The 17,651-nt window shown below is 39.4% G+C and overlaps 2 protein-coding genes across 5 annotated transcripts; one reads left to right on the forward strand and one right to left on the reverse strand.

The window, feature by feature from the left end:
* Positions 1-673: 673 nt before the first annotated feature.
* Positions 674-15,365, forward strand: LOC115417785 (myosin phosphatase Rho-interacting protein-like). The gene is made up of 18 exons (XM_030131901.1): positions 674-817; positions 3,130-3,284; positions 4,316-4,482; positions 6,011-7,131; positions 7,214-7,356; positions 7,584-7,737; positions 8,218-8,295; positions 9,258-9,290; positions 10,363-10,431; positions 10,553-10,642; positions 10,813-10,907; positions 11,831-12,479; positions 12,668-12,902; positions 13,622-13,733; positions 13,864-14,023; positions 14,189-14,302; positions 14,828-14,914; positions 15,041-15,365. Exons 1-18 carry the CDS (start codon positions 674-676, stop codon positions 15,185-15,187), a joined length of 3,753 nt encoding a protein of 1,250 aa, XP_029987761.1. The 3' UTR covers positions 15,188-15,365.
* Positions 15,366-15,408: 43 nt separating this feature from the next.
* On the reverse strand, positions 15,409-17,133 carry smdt1b (single-pass membrane protein with aspartate-rich tail 1b). Of its 4 annotated transcripts, none has more exons than XM_030139967.1 (3): positions 16,934-17,133; positions 15,852-16,005; positions 15,409-15,666 (listed from the first exon to the last, which is right to left on the reverse strand). In XM_030139967.1, the coding sequence occupies exons 1-2, from the start codon at positions 17,093-17,095 to the stop codon at positions 15,868-15,870; spliced, it is 300 nt and encodes a 99-aa protein (XP_029995827.1). In that variant the 5' UTR covers positions 17,096-17,133; the 3' UTR covers positions 15,409-15,666; positions 15,852-15,867. The 4 variants fall into 4 exon arrangements, with proteins under 4 accessions (XP_029995827.1, XP_029995809.1, XP_029995804.1 ...); XM_030139949.1 differs by having other exon boundaries at positions 15,409-15,668; positions 15,849-16,005; XM_030139944.1 differs by having other exon boundaries at positions 15,416-15,666; positions 15,845-16,005.
* Positions 17,134-17,651: the final 518 nt, after the last annotated feature.

The following is a 17,651-nucleotide window of genomic DNA, read 5'->3' on the forward strand; positions in this document are numbered from 1 at the left end:
CGGCCTCTGTACGTTTCCAGTCATTCTACTCTGAAGACAATGAACTTTGGATGAAGGACCCTCTCCTGGAATTAACATATAACACTATTTCAGACGAGTTCTTTTTGTTTTGTTTTTTTTTTTCGAATGAAAGGAAGACTTTACAGCAGATATTAAGGTATATTATTAGCACTAAATATGTTAATGTTATGTAAACTTTGACATAGATGCGTAAAACCAGAGGATTCCCTCTGTGTAATGATTATACTATAGATGTCAATTTTCTTCTTAGAACTGTAAAGGGATCCCATCAATAGTGGTGTGTGTTTCATTGGGATATTTGAGTAACTGTGCACACAAACACTTAAGTGACATGGATTCATGACGCACTGAGCTCTATTAATAGTAACAAATGTTATTTATGCTGCGTACTTGCAGTTATTTAACTAATATACGTTTGAGTGTAAAAATCCAGATTTAACCTTTAATCTCTTAGATCCTCCGTAATTATATTTAATAAGAAGTAAATTATTTTGATGATAGTTGTTATTCAAATATGCAAACTGACTGAGCCCACAGCAAGCCTCCTGGGAAATAACAGGACATCAACTCTGGTGAGCATCAGTCAATCAAAAGATATTTGAGGTGAGTGTGAATCCCTGACCCAGCAGCACAGATGACCAGTGGGGTTAACATGGCTCCCCCTACCGAGGACTACTACTGCCACCGTTTCCAGCCCAACACCTTTGACCCCTCCCGCTGCGGCTCCTGCCTACGGCCGGATCACATGCACCTCAACACCTCCTCTGACGCACAGCAGCTGGACACACAGGAACAGGTATGTGCGCATCAATGAACTACTCTGAGAAACCATTAGAGCCAGTTTTCACAGACCTGGACTGAGGACTGTGGAGCTCAGCTCTAAAATGAAGTCAATGCAAATTCATATTTAAATTGTAATACAGCTGGGATTGGCTCCAAAAAGCCCTGGGTCCCTTTGAATTATATTGAATTTCACTCTACTTTTTCCCCCAGCATTCATTCTAGTCTCATTATCTTTGTTTGGAACCTCTGCTAAGTGATCTGGAGGTTCATCTTATACTTTACCTCCATTGATCAGATCTCAGGTCTGTGTTAGGATTTGACTGACAGATCTCTGACAGCTCACTGCCCTGTGAGTCTGATTTTCAGAGTTTCGGATTATTTAACAAAATGCATTTTACCTAATAGACAATCCACTGTAACAGGTTCCACTAACAAGATAGTAAATTTGTGCGTAGCATTAGCTCTCTGACACCTTGGGCTCCCATAGCCCCACCCCTTTTCCCCAAATATGGTCACTTGTGCTTCAAAAAAGAAAGAAAGAAAGAAAGAAAGAAAGAAAGAAAGAAAGAAAGAAAGAAAGAAAGAAAGAAAGAAAGAAAGAAAGGCCAACACTTCCAAATCCCAAACACTGAACGATCACGACTGAAGAACAAAAGACCAACTATAGACTACTGAACTATAGGCTTTTTTATATAATACATTAAAAGCTATTTTTTCAGCAACTGTGAGACTGATGATTATGACATTGGATATTTACAATAAATGTCCAATCACAGAATCAGCACAAAGAAGTGTATTGAACAAAACTCAGATTTTCAACTATGTGCTTTGTGCATTAAATCCAGATATCAGCTAAAATGCAGTAAACATGTTTTGTCTGTTACTTTGTTATTTCTTAGTCTTAGTCTTGTGTTATATTCGTACTGTATGTTAGGATCCTCCTCAAAACTTGTGCAACAACTACAACAAACATCTTCAAATGCTATTTACTTCAGTACATGGAAACAGCAATTAGTGAATACATCTGTGGTAAATATGCATTAAGAGATGTTATAAGCAGATACAGAACATAGATATATAACATCAGATGCCAAAATAAGTGTAAATGCATGCAAATAAAGTGTTGTTTTAAGACAGAGGAAATAAGATAAGTGGAAGATTTTTGCTTTTATATGTAAGATTTTGATGATGTCATTTTTACAAATACAGGCCCTAACACATGTCACATGAAGTTCAATATTTGCTTCCAGAATTCTTGCAGTCAGCAATAGCAATGTAAATATAACCCTTACACTATACTAGGGTCAACATTTACTGATAACATGAACAAAAACTGCATTATAACTGATTTCTCAGATTAAATAGTTTTACATGCTCCACGCTGAAGAGATGACGTCAGCTTTATATACAATTATCAAGTGAAATTACTGCGGAGGTGGGAGATGGATAAAGCAACAAGGAGGCATTTGATTCTTTATCATTAATTAATGAAAGCTCCTTACAGTCCTTGGGGAATGGGGTGCAATCCGATACGCCCGTATGACACATGCAAACACGTACCCTCACACAACACTGGCCCACTTTGGGGAAACTACACTCTGATATTACATTTTTGGAATTGACACTTATTAATCTGCCCTAAATTTCATTCTGATCTGATCATAAAAGCTGAAGCTCCAGGTTATTTTAAATGGTATAGAGTCAAAAGGTCAAACAACTTTTGTCTGCAGTCTGTTAATGAGAGTTCGAATTGAAGGAGGGATCAAGATAAGGGCGAGAAAGAACCGAGTGGGCGGTTCTGGTAATGCAAAAGCACTGGAGCAATGAAATAATGATGAGCATGACCAGAGACTAGCTTGAGTTACGTCCTGTGCAGTCTAAATGTATTGGCTGAGCAGGACGAGCAGAGGGAAGGAGGGTAGCTGAAGAAAGGCTTGACAGCAGATTTGGCAAGCAGCTGGAAGTAAGTGAAATATGACTTAATGTATTAGACGTGGTTTGCTAGCTGGCTTTTAGTTGGATTCTGTGATCTAACTTTGTATTTAGTTTTATTTGCTCATGAAGGATGAAGTACATGGAGTTGCTGCTCGGTTTAGTTTGTTATGATCATAATGTTGTAGTTCTATTGATGCTTTATGTGACAAAAAAATTACACCATCACTGTGTGTTCTTGTAAAAACAGTGAGAACTTACAACACATATTTAATGAATAAATGCAGTCCCTCAGCTGACAATATTGTCATCTTTTTGATTCTTTAGCTGAAAATGCTCGCATATACATTTAACTCTAACCAAAAAACTGAATTGTTTCTGTGCTCCACACAGCAGGATGCAGATGACGATAACTTTTCTCTCTCTGACGTGACCACAAGTGCCAGTAGTGATGACCTCAGCGGTGGCTGGACGTACGAGTGGAGCCTGGTCCACAGTCTGAGTCCTGAGTGGGAACTTAATATCTGCGACACTGACATACAATCCAGGTGACTGTATCCTGTAGCCTGATTTCAGACACTTTTCACCAAGAACAAGTTGCCTGAGCAGTGAGCACATACTGTATGTAGCCAGAACGCAAAAATAGAAACGTAAATGTCACTTAAAGTCTGAAACAAGTTGGTATTTTAGCAGAAAAGTGTGTTAATCTAATCACTGATCCTTTCTCATGTCACAAATAATTTTCAAAATGTCATCTGTAACTGTGTATAATGTAAAGCATGATAGTCATACAAATGAACCTGGAGACAGTTACTACCAGACTTTACATATTTCTTCAGTTTTACATCTTTAAGCCCATTATGTTAGTTTTTGATCTTAATCCAGATGTAGCAAACAACTTCTTTAAGTAAAGCAAGCTCTGATTAAGCCATACTTACTTGATAATGTTAGGGACTATTGTTGGTGACAGCTAAATCATTAAATACTTTGATTGTGGATTGATGGAGAGCACAACAGAGAACATTGAATAACATATACAATAAATGAGCCTTGTCTGTAAATGTGTAAATTTGAGCCTTTTTTGGATGTTTTCTGGTGCTTCGTTCAAATAATGCTATAATATAACTGAAATACAGAAACAGCGATAGTAAAAAGCCACTCTTAAAAATTCTCCGTTTTTCAGAACCCCAGCGTTAGATAATGCTTCGTGCCGTGGAGTTCATGATGTTCTATAGTGAAAGAACACAAAAGCACAGACATACAAAAGCTCTAGTGTTCAATGTAGCTTTCTCTTGATAGAACAGTAGCTCTTAGGTTGTCTTTTATTTAAACATTTCATGTGGGCGAACACGACAAATCGAAATGAGTCTCATCAGGCTTTTTTCTGTTGAATCCACTGTGGAAACAGTGAAACATCACCTGCCACAGCATTACATTTAAAGACTTAATTAAAATAAATCATGTTCTTCTTCTTCACATCCTTATGTCATCTTTCTGACCATGGTTTTTCAGTGAACTAATAACAGCTCCATAATACTTCCCTGACTATATACTACATATGTGTGATGATCTCCTCCAGCTCTTCAACTCATTGGGACTCTCTAAAGAGGAGCAGATCCCTCAGCTCTGATCGGCACCTTGTGGCCCAGAGAGATATGACCCGGCTGGACTCTTCTCCCCATCGTGACACTGAAAGCTCCTCGATGGATGAGAGGAGGGGCAGAAACAGGTCTCGGCGGCCATCAGGTCAGCTACACATACTCACTGCTACTTAAAAAATGAGGCTTTACTGATATTAGAGCAGAAGAACAAGGGATATTCATCACTGACTAGAGTGCATATAATGAGCATATTGTGAAATCAGCTGGGAGGATCACTGGGATTAGCCTCCTAGTGATCTCCTATGTCTTCATCAAATGTTGTCTGGGGAGAGTGCACAACATCCTGCAAGACCCAGCACACCCTGCACATCACCGTTTTCATCTAGCTGCCCCCCAGAACCAATAAACTGAGTCATAGTCTGTACCCCCATGCAGTGAGGCTGTTGAATGAACACCCCCCCCCCCACACACACACACACACACACACACACACACACACACCACATTTCCCACATAACTACATACAGTTGCGCAAAAAATTATTAGACCACCAAAAATCATTAAAAACAATGGTTATGCAATCAAGTACTAACTCCTGTGTGTGTCACGTGACTAAAACAGACAGAAAAGAAAACATGGAATGCCTAAAAGCACTGTTTTTGGCAGTACAATGCCACAGCTATTGATGTAAGAACTACAGTGATTTTGGTTATTATCAAGAAAACATGGAAAATGGATAGATCTCAACTCTGAAATTAAACTCTTATGAGCTATTTTTGTTATTGTATTTGTCCAAACAAATGTACCTCTAGTTGTACCAGGCATTAAAATGACCAAGGAATTGAGGAAAACAAGGGTTGTCTGATACTTTTTTCCACGACTGTATCTGTGAACTGAGCTTGCATTGCTGCAGCATTCTTACCGCACCTCACTCCTTCCATAATCCCAGTCCCCCCCACCCATACTTCCACTTGGACTGTTGCACTCTTACATTCATTGTCCTATGTTTGATGCTAGTTCATTGCGCATTGGAGTTGCACTTTAATTTTTCTTTTGTATTTGTCTTGGCATGTCTGTCTGAAAGATGCTTGAACTATTATCTCATTGTATTTTTTATACAGTAATAAAGTATTGAATTGTATTGAATTGAATGAAATGTATGGTAGTCATTATAAAGCACATGTTTACCTTATTCTGCATGGCAATTTTCTACAACTACAAGGACAACCGTTTTTTCTCAATAACCTCATAAGTTCTTGAACACAAATAAGTTTTACTATGTATTTCTCTTTTTGAGCTTAACAAAGTGCTAGTACCAAAACAATAAATTTTCAACCTGAATAGTCTATTCTTATGTAGCAAAATTCAAACTATAAACTGTTCATAATCAGCAGGACCTCAGTCGAACTATAAAGATTGTAACTCATGTACAACAACATCCAAGCCATGAGCAGTAAATATGGGGTAACTTATGGAAAACTGAAAATGTCAGTTGTAGAATATGGTCATGTGATAAAATGAATTATAGTGACTAATAAACAGCCAATGTACCACCAATATGTATTTTAATAAGCCACTAGATAAAGGTGAATAAGTGTACCTTAATATTAAGTCTTAACCTTCTATGATATTGGTCTCTTAAGTGAGTAATCATAGACTTGTGTGATTTTCAGAGTCCAGAGGAAACCGGGAACAGGAGAGTGGCTACTTCTCTCCTGAAAGAAGAGGTGATGGTGATCAACAATCAGAGGAGGTTAAAAAGACATATCGTTACTATGAGAGAGGCCATCCCCTCCCCAGCAACTATGTTCTTGAGCCCAAAGCCTGCGTTCCCTTCAGGAATGTCAATCTCGGCATACCCTCCCAGCGAAGGAGCACAGAAACATTTATACAGGAAAGTTGGAGAAGTGAATCCCCACAGAGATACACATACCACTCCAACTTCAGACGGGGAACAGATTCAGAGAGAAATTCTCCCACCCGTCACAGCTCTGTGAGCCCAGACCGACACAAATTACCTGACTCTCCTTCAGGGAACCAGAGAAGGAGCTCCCTTTCCAGGAGTCAGTCTCGGTCTCATGCCCCCTCCCGTGTCTCCTCCCAACTTCCATCTCATGCTCCCTCTAGGCACTCATCAGGCCGCTCTAGTCCATCACGCAGGAGGCCATCCAATACCTCACAGGCTGCCACACCCTCTCGTGCCACCCCATCCCACAAACGCACAGATTCCTTCCATTTCCAGAACGGTGATTACGATGCACAAAAGGGAGGCAGCAGACACTCAAGAAGTCCATCACAGTCTTCAAACAGGCACAGTTTAGACTCAGAGAGACTCTACAGAAATCTGGAGTCCATCTCCCATCACAACTCCTCATCCACTCAGCACAAGTCATACGAGGGCTCTCCGGCATCTCCTCGTACCAGGACAGCCATCAACAGCTCTGGCAACACTCGCACACAAAGCAGCCGAGAAGTGTCACCATCCAGAAACGGTTACACACACAGTTCACACAGCCATACTCCACAAAGGGAGCCCCGCTCTAGAGACAGCAGGCTTAGCCCCTCTCAGGGATCCTGGCAGGGGTCTTCACACTCGGTACTCAGCCCCCCACTGTCACATGTTTCTTCTCACAGCATCAGAGGCTCGATGTCCAATGTTGCACCCACAGAAACTGATAAGGGCACTGAGGGAGGTAATACACTCAGTGGTGACAGAAGCATGAGTAGCACAAGGCGAGGCATGGATGCCTTGTTGTTCTCTGAACCCAAGAAGACAGCAGTCGAGACAGACGAGGTATATCACCTTTTGCATGAGTTTTCTGTGTCTATTTACAAGACTCTGATATAATCATTTAATAAAACTGTTTAAATCTGAGGTGGGGATGACCATAGACGACTACATAATGTTGGCTGATATTCCAACGATTCATCTGGAGTCAGAGGAGGAGATTGCAGGACTGAGGAGGAGGAACCAGAGTCCCAGTCCATGCAGGAAGCAGAGGAATCAGGATTATGATCGGTTGGTGTTAACATACGGAACCAAACTAACCCCACATTTAAGATAAACTCATAGTGCTCGTTTTTTCCTTTGGTGGTTGTAAAATTAGTGATGCTGTGCAATAACAAACAGAAAAAGAAGACTTGAAAGAGTTTGAAGAATTCTTTCAGTCTGACCTTAAGCAGCTACTTTAGTTATGGCAAATAAAATAACCCTTATCTTGAAGACTTTGGTATGTGGCTCCAAAGGTATCAAGATGAAGTCGATATCTACAGTTCGAGGCTTGAACCAGATGCAAGAGGGAGAGTCAGAGAGAGGGGAAGAGACAGACGAGAGAAATGCCGTGACTCTGAGAATGGACGATCATCCAGGAGACAATCAACAACATCTGTCCACTCACAGGTATAATGCAATAACCACAGGCTAGCTTGTATCAAATAATGCTTAACATCAGGGCCAAGAGTGATACTATTAGCATTTAATAGTTTGATGGGACATTTACAGAAAGTTCAATTATACCTCAACAATATTCACCATCACTTTTCATATTGATCTGGAGGACTCTAACGGTATTAGCAAATGAATACATGTTACAGTTACTTCCTCATTTCAGTGTTGATAGTTCATTACTCATGACATGTCATCAGGCAGTGCTGTGGGAGGGACTTTTGAAAAACCACACTTTGACAACCACAAACAGAGAGAGTTGGCTGCATCAGAGTCTAAGTGGAGCCTTTTGACTGTACTGCACAGCACAAGTACTGTACTGACTGTAAAAGTACTGATACAGATACAGAAATGTCCATCTTAGATCCAATAATCAGCCATGGTTCATGTCCTCTGTGAAAACACAAGAGCCTATAATCCTGTTTTGTGGTTCAGAGTTCAGATAATCAAGGTGGGAAGCACAGACTTTCAAAGGCGAGAGAGCGAGGTGCAGCTGAACGCCCACAGACACAGGTGAGCATGATCACATGACTCTCTGCATCTGTATAAATCAGACAGGTGTTTGGAGGAAAATGGGTCATTCATACATACATACGAAAGTACCACCCTGATATTTATTTCAGCTGTTTTACCCCAGGCGCACTTCTGCAGAAGCACCTTGCAGGAAAAGTCATTAGTTAGCACTCTGTGTTTTAGGGCAGCGTGTTCATCTTTTTTTTTTTTTTTTTTGATTTATCTTCTCTATTAATAGGTTCTAGGATGGTTTGAGCCACACTATCCTGCAGTCTCAGCGCTGCAACGTCATGCCTATAACTGCTGAGCCAACAATCAGACAAGGAAACATAAACACAAAAGAAAACTTTCATATTTTTGCAAAGAATCACATGCAACAGTGTCGTGAAAAACCTCTTTAGAAGTTCACAAACTTTCAAAAAGCTCTTTGATCAACAATAATAAGAGCGATGTGTGACCTCCCTTTTGTGACTTCCTCTTTTCACAGCATATGATTCATTGTCTTCCCTCTTTATCTCTCATGTTTTCTAACACTTTGCTGCATACACATCGACATATATACACATATGGTAAGTGATTTCCTGTATTTTTGGGCTTCAGTGATGCATTCTCTTCTCATTCCAATAGCACCTGCTAGCTTTTACTCATTCTAATAATGTTTCAGCAGTTCCTCTTTCTCCTCCGATTTCATTTTTCAGTGACAATTATGCTTTGCCAACTGTATGCATGTTTTCCTGTTTGTGTTCCCATTTGTGGTCTGTGCATGCTGTGGTGCTTTGCGTGCCTCTCTCTTCAGAGGTCACAATGACGTAGTTATCTCAGCAACAGAAGCTGCTCATTTACTGCTGACAATTTCCGCTTCCCTATGTTTCACACATTTCAAGTGCGAGACAGAAACCACCACAGAATGCTTTCACACAGGTTGCTCTAAATGCTCTACTTGCAGATGTTGTAAATCGAAGGGATGGATGTCCAGACTGGATGAGCATGGCAAGGTATGAAGGGTTTTATTGAAATAATTTTAAAGTACTTTTTGTTGAATACCTGATAATCACAATGACATATAACTGGCAAACTAGCAGGAAAAACAGCTGACAGCGAAGCTTTTCAATCATGTAGCATCAAAATCAAGATCTGTGTTAGAGAACAGGCAGAATTCTCAATAAAATAAAACACAGGATTGAAGTGGTATGTAAAGCAAACAATAGACGCAAGTATTACTGAGATGTAATCATTCTGACACACACATCACACGACAAATAATTTTGTGTTGCTTTAATTTGACTGAGAAATGATTAGCCGAGTGTAAGAATCACTTTCACTCAAGCAACCTGTCCAAAACAGGAAGCAACACAGATAGCAAGGTTTCAGATTGGTTTGCAGATATACAGAGACAAAACAATTGGGATGTTAATGTGAAATTAGACAAACATAAAGTGAGAAAACCATTAAGTGACTAGACCCACAGCTGGTACATGCTCTATTTCAGTTTCCCTTTATATGAGAGGTTTTATTAGATAGAATTCTATTTTGTAAAATATGAAACATAATACATATTTGTATTCATATAAACTGAAACACACAAAAATAATAAATTAAATGAGCATATAAGTCTGAATCAGCACATGTGCATATTTAGCTGCTTAGTGGACTATATAGGCTTTTACACTGATGTTATCCTGTGACCTTGAACTTAGTAAGAAGTTTTGATCCCAAAATTCATAGGTGAACAGGGTAGGTCACGGCCAATAATAATGTTGAGTCTGATCATCTTAGCTCTAATTGTAAATGACATATGGAGTGAACATTATCATAATCAAACCCATAGATAGATGGCACTGACATAAATCTAAATTCAGATATGACTCCAATCTTCTAAACTGACTGTAAATGCATCTCAAAAGACCAGCTCATCATTTTGCAACTGCTTCCCGGCAAAGAGAGCAGCAACTTAAATGTTATTTTTTTCCATTTCAGTACAGGCCTTAGGGACAGACAGAATGAAAAAAAATCCTTGACCAATGACAACTAGACATTTACTGTGCGTTTTGCTTTGTTTTCATTTAGTGGAGGAAACACTGGTTTGTTCTGGGGAATACTTCACTGAGGTACTACAGAGACTCAGAGGCTGAGGAGGTAAACTCAGAGGCAACATAACCAAGATTCCAAGATTCTATTAGACAATAATAATGTAAAATGTTTGAGCTATTTCTTTATTTGACCCAGCTAAATTGAAGCTTTCCTTGTTGTGCTGCAGTCAGATGATCTGGACGGAGAGATCAACCTGTCATCTTGTTTGAATGTATGCGACTGCGATGTGGAGAAGAACTATGGCCTTCAGCTACAAGTACGTGTTTACTGCACTGGTGTTTTGCTCAGATTGTTGTACAGTATACACAGACATATGGACAGTCACACACCCTCCCACCCACCCCCCATTTCCATGTCAATTACATGTTTGGCTGCTTCCTGTTTAACAGTGTGAATGTCTTTACTCTGTCTTTTGATCTCCTTCAGACAAAGAGGGCAGTGTTCACTCTCTCTGCTATGACCTCCAGAATACGGCGGAACTGGGTTAAGTTACTAAAGCAGGCGATCCAGAACAACACGCAGTGAGTCTGACTTTACACTGGGAGCCAGCAACATACATATTGTGAACCATAACACAAGGCTTACAACACGATTTGCTTTCCATCACTGATACTGTATATTATGCAAATTAAGAGTCAGAAAGGTTATCATGTTGTACATTCTATTTCTACTACCAAAAAAAGCAAGTATGGACCAAAAAATAGTCTGTACATGTTGTATGAGACAAAAAAAAAAATTACAATTCAAGAATTAAGGCAAGTAATTACATATATGTTAAAGAAATATATCTTTCCAAACACTCATCTATCTATCTATCTATCTATCTATCTATCTATCTATCTATCTATCTATCTATCTATCTATCTATCTATCTATCTATCTATCTATCTATCTATCTATCCATCCATCCATCATCCATCCATCCATCCATCCATCCATCCATCCATCCATCCATCCATCCATCCATCCATCCATCCATCCATCCATCCATCCATCCATCCATCCATCCATCCATCCATCCATCCATCCACATAAATGAGCCGGGCTGCATATTTTAGATGTGATTTTGGGGTTATTACCTGACAGAACAGTCTCATATTATTATTGCTACAATAAAATTGTAACTTGGCCTGACATTTGTTTTTAGAATATATTACCAACAGTGAAAGCAGTTCATTGTAATGACTTATATGCAAATCATGACATCCTACTCTGTGAATGTCAAATGTTCCCATCTGAATGTTGCCTGCTAAATCTACTAAAAACACCTATTTAATTTAAAAAAAAAAAAAAAAACAGATGTTCCATAGATCTAAAAATTCCTGAACACCTTGAAGAAATGCGGACAATGTGAGTGGGTGGTCTGTCAGTACTGAACCCACTCTATCATCTTTCTTCTGATGTGTAACTCTACCCTCCTCTCTTTCCCTCATTCTGACCTCAGCCAATCAGACACCGGTAGCGAGAAAGAGAACCCCCTGTCCCGGCGCCTGTCGTCATGCCAACCCCCTGATCAGTTCACCTGCACCAACTCCAGATATGAACCTACCAGTTCCACCAAGCCAGCTGCAAACTCCCATCAGGCTGACCGCCGCCACCACCGCCAAACTGTAAACGGGGATCTGGATGCAGACGTATATCCTGCCAGTCAAAGAGAAGAAGGAGAGGGCTGGGACCGGGAGCAAGCGAAGCGATTGGAGGAGAGGAATAAGTGGTTTGAGGAGGGGATTCTCTTTAATGAAATGAGCAGCAGGTGGGACTCCATGGAGCTGAAAAAGGGGAGTGTACCTGTGCCTGTAATTGACACCATAGACTCAGAGGTCAACAGGAAGTGGTCAGAATTTGAGAGGATGTCATTTAGGGACATGAGTGCGCAATCTCTCATTGGAGCCCAAGCTTTTCAGTCAAATGCACCACAGGTATCCCAGTCTCTAATCAGCTCCCAGACTTTTCAGTTGAACCATGAAGAGGCTGAGGAGTCTGGAGGAGTCACCGGCCCAGACACTGATATACAAAGCTCACAGAGGGCTTTTCCATCCATAAATGGTGCCCAAAACATTCAGTCGAACACAGCTGAAGCCCTTCAAAAAGAGGTAAGATTAGAAATTAAGTAAAGAAACTCTTTTAATAAACATACTTAAATATCTTATATGATGGTGTTTTACAGAGGTTACCTGTATAACCTACAAGAGTCTTTGAAGTACATTCCTCTTTATTTATTTCCCCATCGCTGCTTTCATTCTTGTTTCTTTTTTTTTTAATATTTCTTCCCTTTTCCCAGGCCTTCTCTCTCCGAAAGCAGGTGGAGAGTATTAAGAAGGAGCGTGCAGCCATGGGGATAAAGGTGGACACCCCATGTGGCCCCGGGGCCCCATGTAGGGCCACACTGGAGGCCATGGAGGCAGCCCATCAGAAAGCACTGCAGGAGCTCCAAGAGAAACATTTAGAGGAGATGAAGGAGCTGGAGGAGAAGAAAGACAGGATGTTAAAGGAAGAAAGCCAATTAGCTACTAAAGGTACAGATTAACTCAACATGGATTACATTTTATAAAAACAGTGAAATGCAGATGTTTTGCATTTGTATATTCAGGCATCTATAAATTTTCAACTACACATTACATGAACATAAACATAAACAAAACTGTCAAACTAATTAAACTACATTTTGTACATTTGAACATTACACTGGATAAACTGCAATTTTTCACAATAACATGCCACCAATTGCACTTTCGTCACTGTTCTTTTTTTTTTTTTTTTTTTTTTCTGTGGACTTTTCAAAGGAAATACCAGTGGTGGAAGTACATTTACTAAAGTACTCCATTTAGATACAAATCTGAGATACTTTATTTGAATATTTCCATTTTGTGCTACTTTATACTATAAATACTTTAGTATACTATACATTTTATTCTATTTACTCCACTAGATTGATTAAATGTGACTTTGCAGCTTCATTATTGCATTATTTTAATACAAAATGGGAATCAACTGATGAATATAAAGTATTAAAACAATATTAACACCTGAAGTATTCCCTACTTCTGAACTTCTGACTACATTTTGAATGTTGAAATTTTACTTGTTAGAGTGATCTTCTACTTAATACTTTAGTAAGAGATATCACTCCCTCCACCACTGGAAAATACTGATGTTAAACCTTCCTGTCATTCATACATACACTGTAGATAAAGTGTGTCGACTTAGCTAAATCTTGTTTTGTAACTTTTGTAAGCTATGGAGGCATTAAGAGCAGCTCACAGAGAGGAACTGGAAAAAGAAGTGGAAAAGGCCAGGAGGTTGACTGGAGGAGCTGCACCTGTGGAGACTTCACACAAAGGGCTTGTGTAAGTCACACTATAAACACGTAAACATGATAACAAGCACTCTGTATGTCATGGGAGTCAATGATCTACATCTTATTGTGATCCCTTGCATTATAATTTAGTTCATAACTCATGTGTTGGTGTGTGTCAGGCCACGGGCAGAAGTCTTGCACAGCGAGTTAGATGTGCTTTCAGAGCGCTACTCCCAAAAGTGCCTGGAGTTGAGTCACACTGAACAGAGCACCAAAAGCAGAGACGCAGAGCTTGAACGCAAAGACAGAGAGCTGGAGCAGCTTCGAAGAGAAAACCAGGTTTGATGTTTGACATAATGCCAGCTGGAATGGTATAGACATGATGATTTCCACTACATTCTGCCTTTTGTTCATTAAATGCATCCTTAGCTGACATTAAATAGTATAAAACTTGTTCATAATGCTGCATTTCTGTATAATATATATACATATATATCTTTGTAGGAGCTTAAAACCAAGCTGGCAGAGGAGATCAGTCGAATGCGGTACTTCATCACAGGACAGAAGTCAGACAAGGCGTCTCTTGGCAACACAGAGCAAACTACATCACAAATAGAGGTATTAATAAATAAAAAATAAATGTGTCAAAAATAGAGCTTACACAATCTTATGTCATACAGAAGTAGGTCATGCGTAAGCTCCTAAAACTCTTGCTGCAACCATAACCCAGTTTCACTTACTATACATAAATTATTAATATGAATTGAAGGACAGCCATACAGTGACACCACACAGTAGGAGTATCTAATATTATCATATCTGCAGTGGGAGCTTGGACCCACTTTGATAAAACAAATTGCAGCAGAGCACTTTCACTCCACACGTTGGCTTGTTTCCCCAATAATGGCTCCCTTTTGTGACATTGTCACCCCTTCCTTTTTTCCAATGACCTCATTTGTGTTGTACGTCAAAATCATAGTCTGGTGCAGTAAATACTGCCGCCTAGTGCCTACATTAGAGAACACACATCACAACACTGCAGCTGGAGTTACCCATTACAACACCCCCTTAATACAAATTATAGACCGTATAGATATGTTCAGTTCTTTTCCAAGTTTAAGCAAATGCTTAAATATGTTTCAGACTTTACTAAGAGCAAAAGAGAATGAGGTGCAGTATCTAAAGAAAGAAATCAGCTGTCTACAGAGTGAAGTGCAGTCTCTCACTAAGGTATGTTTTAAATACTGTCCTCCTGTTGTGACAGCACATCTTAAATTTGCATTGCTCCATGATTTAAATCTACAATTTAACTTGAAACTGTTGTTTTTACCTCATTTGTCCCAACTCTCACTCTAGGAAAAAGAGGCAGCGTATGAGCAATATAAGGAGGCCTATGTAGAGTTGAGTGAAATGAAGGGCCGTAGCCACCTGGAGATAAGCTCCCTCAATGAACACTTGAGACTGGCCAATGCTGCACTACAAGAGGGAGCGGGAAAAACTTGAACTAGCACATCAGTATTGTTACAAGTGTTTTAAAACCTGCAAGCCTGTACCGACCAAGACAACATTATAAGGCTAAAATAATATATGTACATGTATGTATGTAAGAATCTTGCTGGTTGATGTAGAGGTTAAAGAGGAAACATTATGGTTCTTATTGTGTACTTAACTGAAACCAAAAATGTCATCTGTCAAGATGAAATATCACCAAGAACGAACGACTGTTTTCAATGTGCATCGACTGTCTTTATTGAATTGACAGACACAAACATGCAATCAAGAGTGAAGGCATATGTAGTAGTTTTGATAGCTTCACACGATATGGGGTTTTCTTTCAAATTATTTGAATGAAAGTAAGGTAAACAGCAGAAAGAATAAGGAGATGGATGGAGGTAGAGGGATGTATTTGGAAGTCAAAGTGCTCCATCTTCCCATCTTCCTTGTCCTGGCTGGTATGCTCTCAGTTGATATTGCAAAGCACCCTGTGGACATAAATAAAAAGACATCAGCTTCCATCTACCACCACTTTACATCACTCACATATGCCACAAACTCCACCTTTTACAAACAATTGACACACCTTTAAGACAGGGAAAACAATGTAAGGGTCAAAACATTGGTGCTCAAAGGTTAAGTAAGGTGTGGCTGACATACACTCACTTTTTTTTTTTTTATAACTTATCTCAGTCGTCATCATCATCATCCTCGGGAACAAAGATGTCATGCTCTTCCAAGAGAGCTGCAAAGTTCTTGCTAATCAGGGTTCCGACATACAGGAAAGGCACCACCACAGCAGTCATGCGGATAAGACCAAACGGTGTCTGGAAAAATTAGGTATACATGTGACATTGTGGTCAACTGTTGTGTTCAACTTGCTCCAGGGTGTTTCATGCTAAATTTGAAAACTAATCTAAGATACACTTCTTGAATCTTGTAATATTATTAAAACAAGTACAGTCATAAAGCATAAAATTCAATAAAAAGAGGTGTGAGAAATGATATTTTCCCACATTCAGTGCAAATCCTAAACTAAACTGCTCAAAAGACAAATTGCGTCAATTTGTGGAGGCCCTTACCACCTTGTCTAAATGATTTTAAGGAGAAAACCTCAAAGACAGAGAAACCACGTTCATGAAGACTAATGAATTTACCAAGCTTCAAGTTTAAAGACGCCACATCAAGTTAATTTGTTTCTTGCAACCTATTTTCCACCAGGTTTTACCCCTTTCGTTCCATCTACAGCTAAAATTAGCCAATCCTGAAGTTATTTGGTAAATACCAATATGCCATTTTTGTTGGACGATTTATCATAAAAAAATTTCTGGGGCAAATATTCAAGGGCGGTGCTGTTTGTGGTTACCTTTAAGAATATTAGTCCAACCAGTTTGGCTTTGAGAGGAAACAAATTGTTTTCCCACTAGATCACAATTGTACTAGATCACTATTGTACAATTATCTGAGAGCAGTTTACGTAACGTTTTCCCGAATAAAACTGTCCGCTTGGGGGTTATGACCTTATGAGACGAAAACGACGATACATACAATGATACATACAAATATATTCATACTTCCTGAACCTGCGTTACATTATGATAAACATATATTGATTGGCTGTCTTAAACCGCCTGTCAAGATTCTTGTTCTTCTATTTGTTAAAACTGGTGTCAATCTAAAATAAGTCCCGCCCAATCCCATTTTCTTGTCGTTAAAGGTTTTTTTCGCCCCTGAAACCGAACCAGATCTACTCACTTTATCCGGTTTCGGTAAGATTGCACCCGATGAGGTTGACACCGCGGTTCTACTTTGAGTCGTCCTGGATATGTTTGATGATTTCAGGCCTGTGTTACGGGTCACTATCCCCGTATTTTTGGTAGAAAGTCGCAGCGAGAGCCGCAGTATATTCGCCGCCATTTTTCCGTGTGTTGTGTGACTGACAGGGTGGGACGTGTCTGTGGGAGGGTCTGGAATAACTGGAAAGGGCGTGGCTCTACAACATGGGAAGTGTAGTTTATCATTTTGATTAATTCATTTACCATATTTAATAAGTAATTGAAGTTGAAACTTCCACTATGTGTCATCCAATCAAAATATTTATGGTTAACTTCATGCTCCCAATTATCACAGTCTGTCTTACATGCATGGGATATATATGTACTTAGAGTTTTTTAGATTTTAGTTTTTACGGGTCTTCAGTATAGGCAAATAGAACATGGGAATGTTAATCCAGTATAGTCAGCAACTAAAATATGTCAGAAATAGTGAGTTTCACCTCATCTACCACATCAAATGGGTCTACAATAAAATCACTTTACACAGTTACAAGTAAACATATGGAATATTCTGCATGTATACCCACAATAACTGACTGTAAGCTATTGAAAAAAATGGTTTACTTGTAAAACAGGTTTAGCTTTACAAGTAAATCAAGTAAACCAAATGTTCTTCATTCACAACAGGAGCAAGAACA

This window comes from Sphaeramia orbicularis, chromosome 1 (assembly GCF_902148855.1).
Source record: "Sphaeramia orbicularis chromosome 1, fSphaOr1.1, whole genome shotgun sequence".
Taxonomy (NCBI): Eukaryota; Metazoa; Chordata; class Actinopteri; order Kurtiformes; family Apogonidae; genus Sphaeramia; species Sphaeramia orbicularis.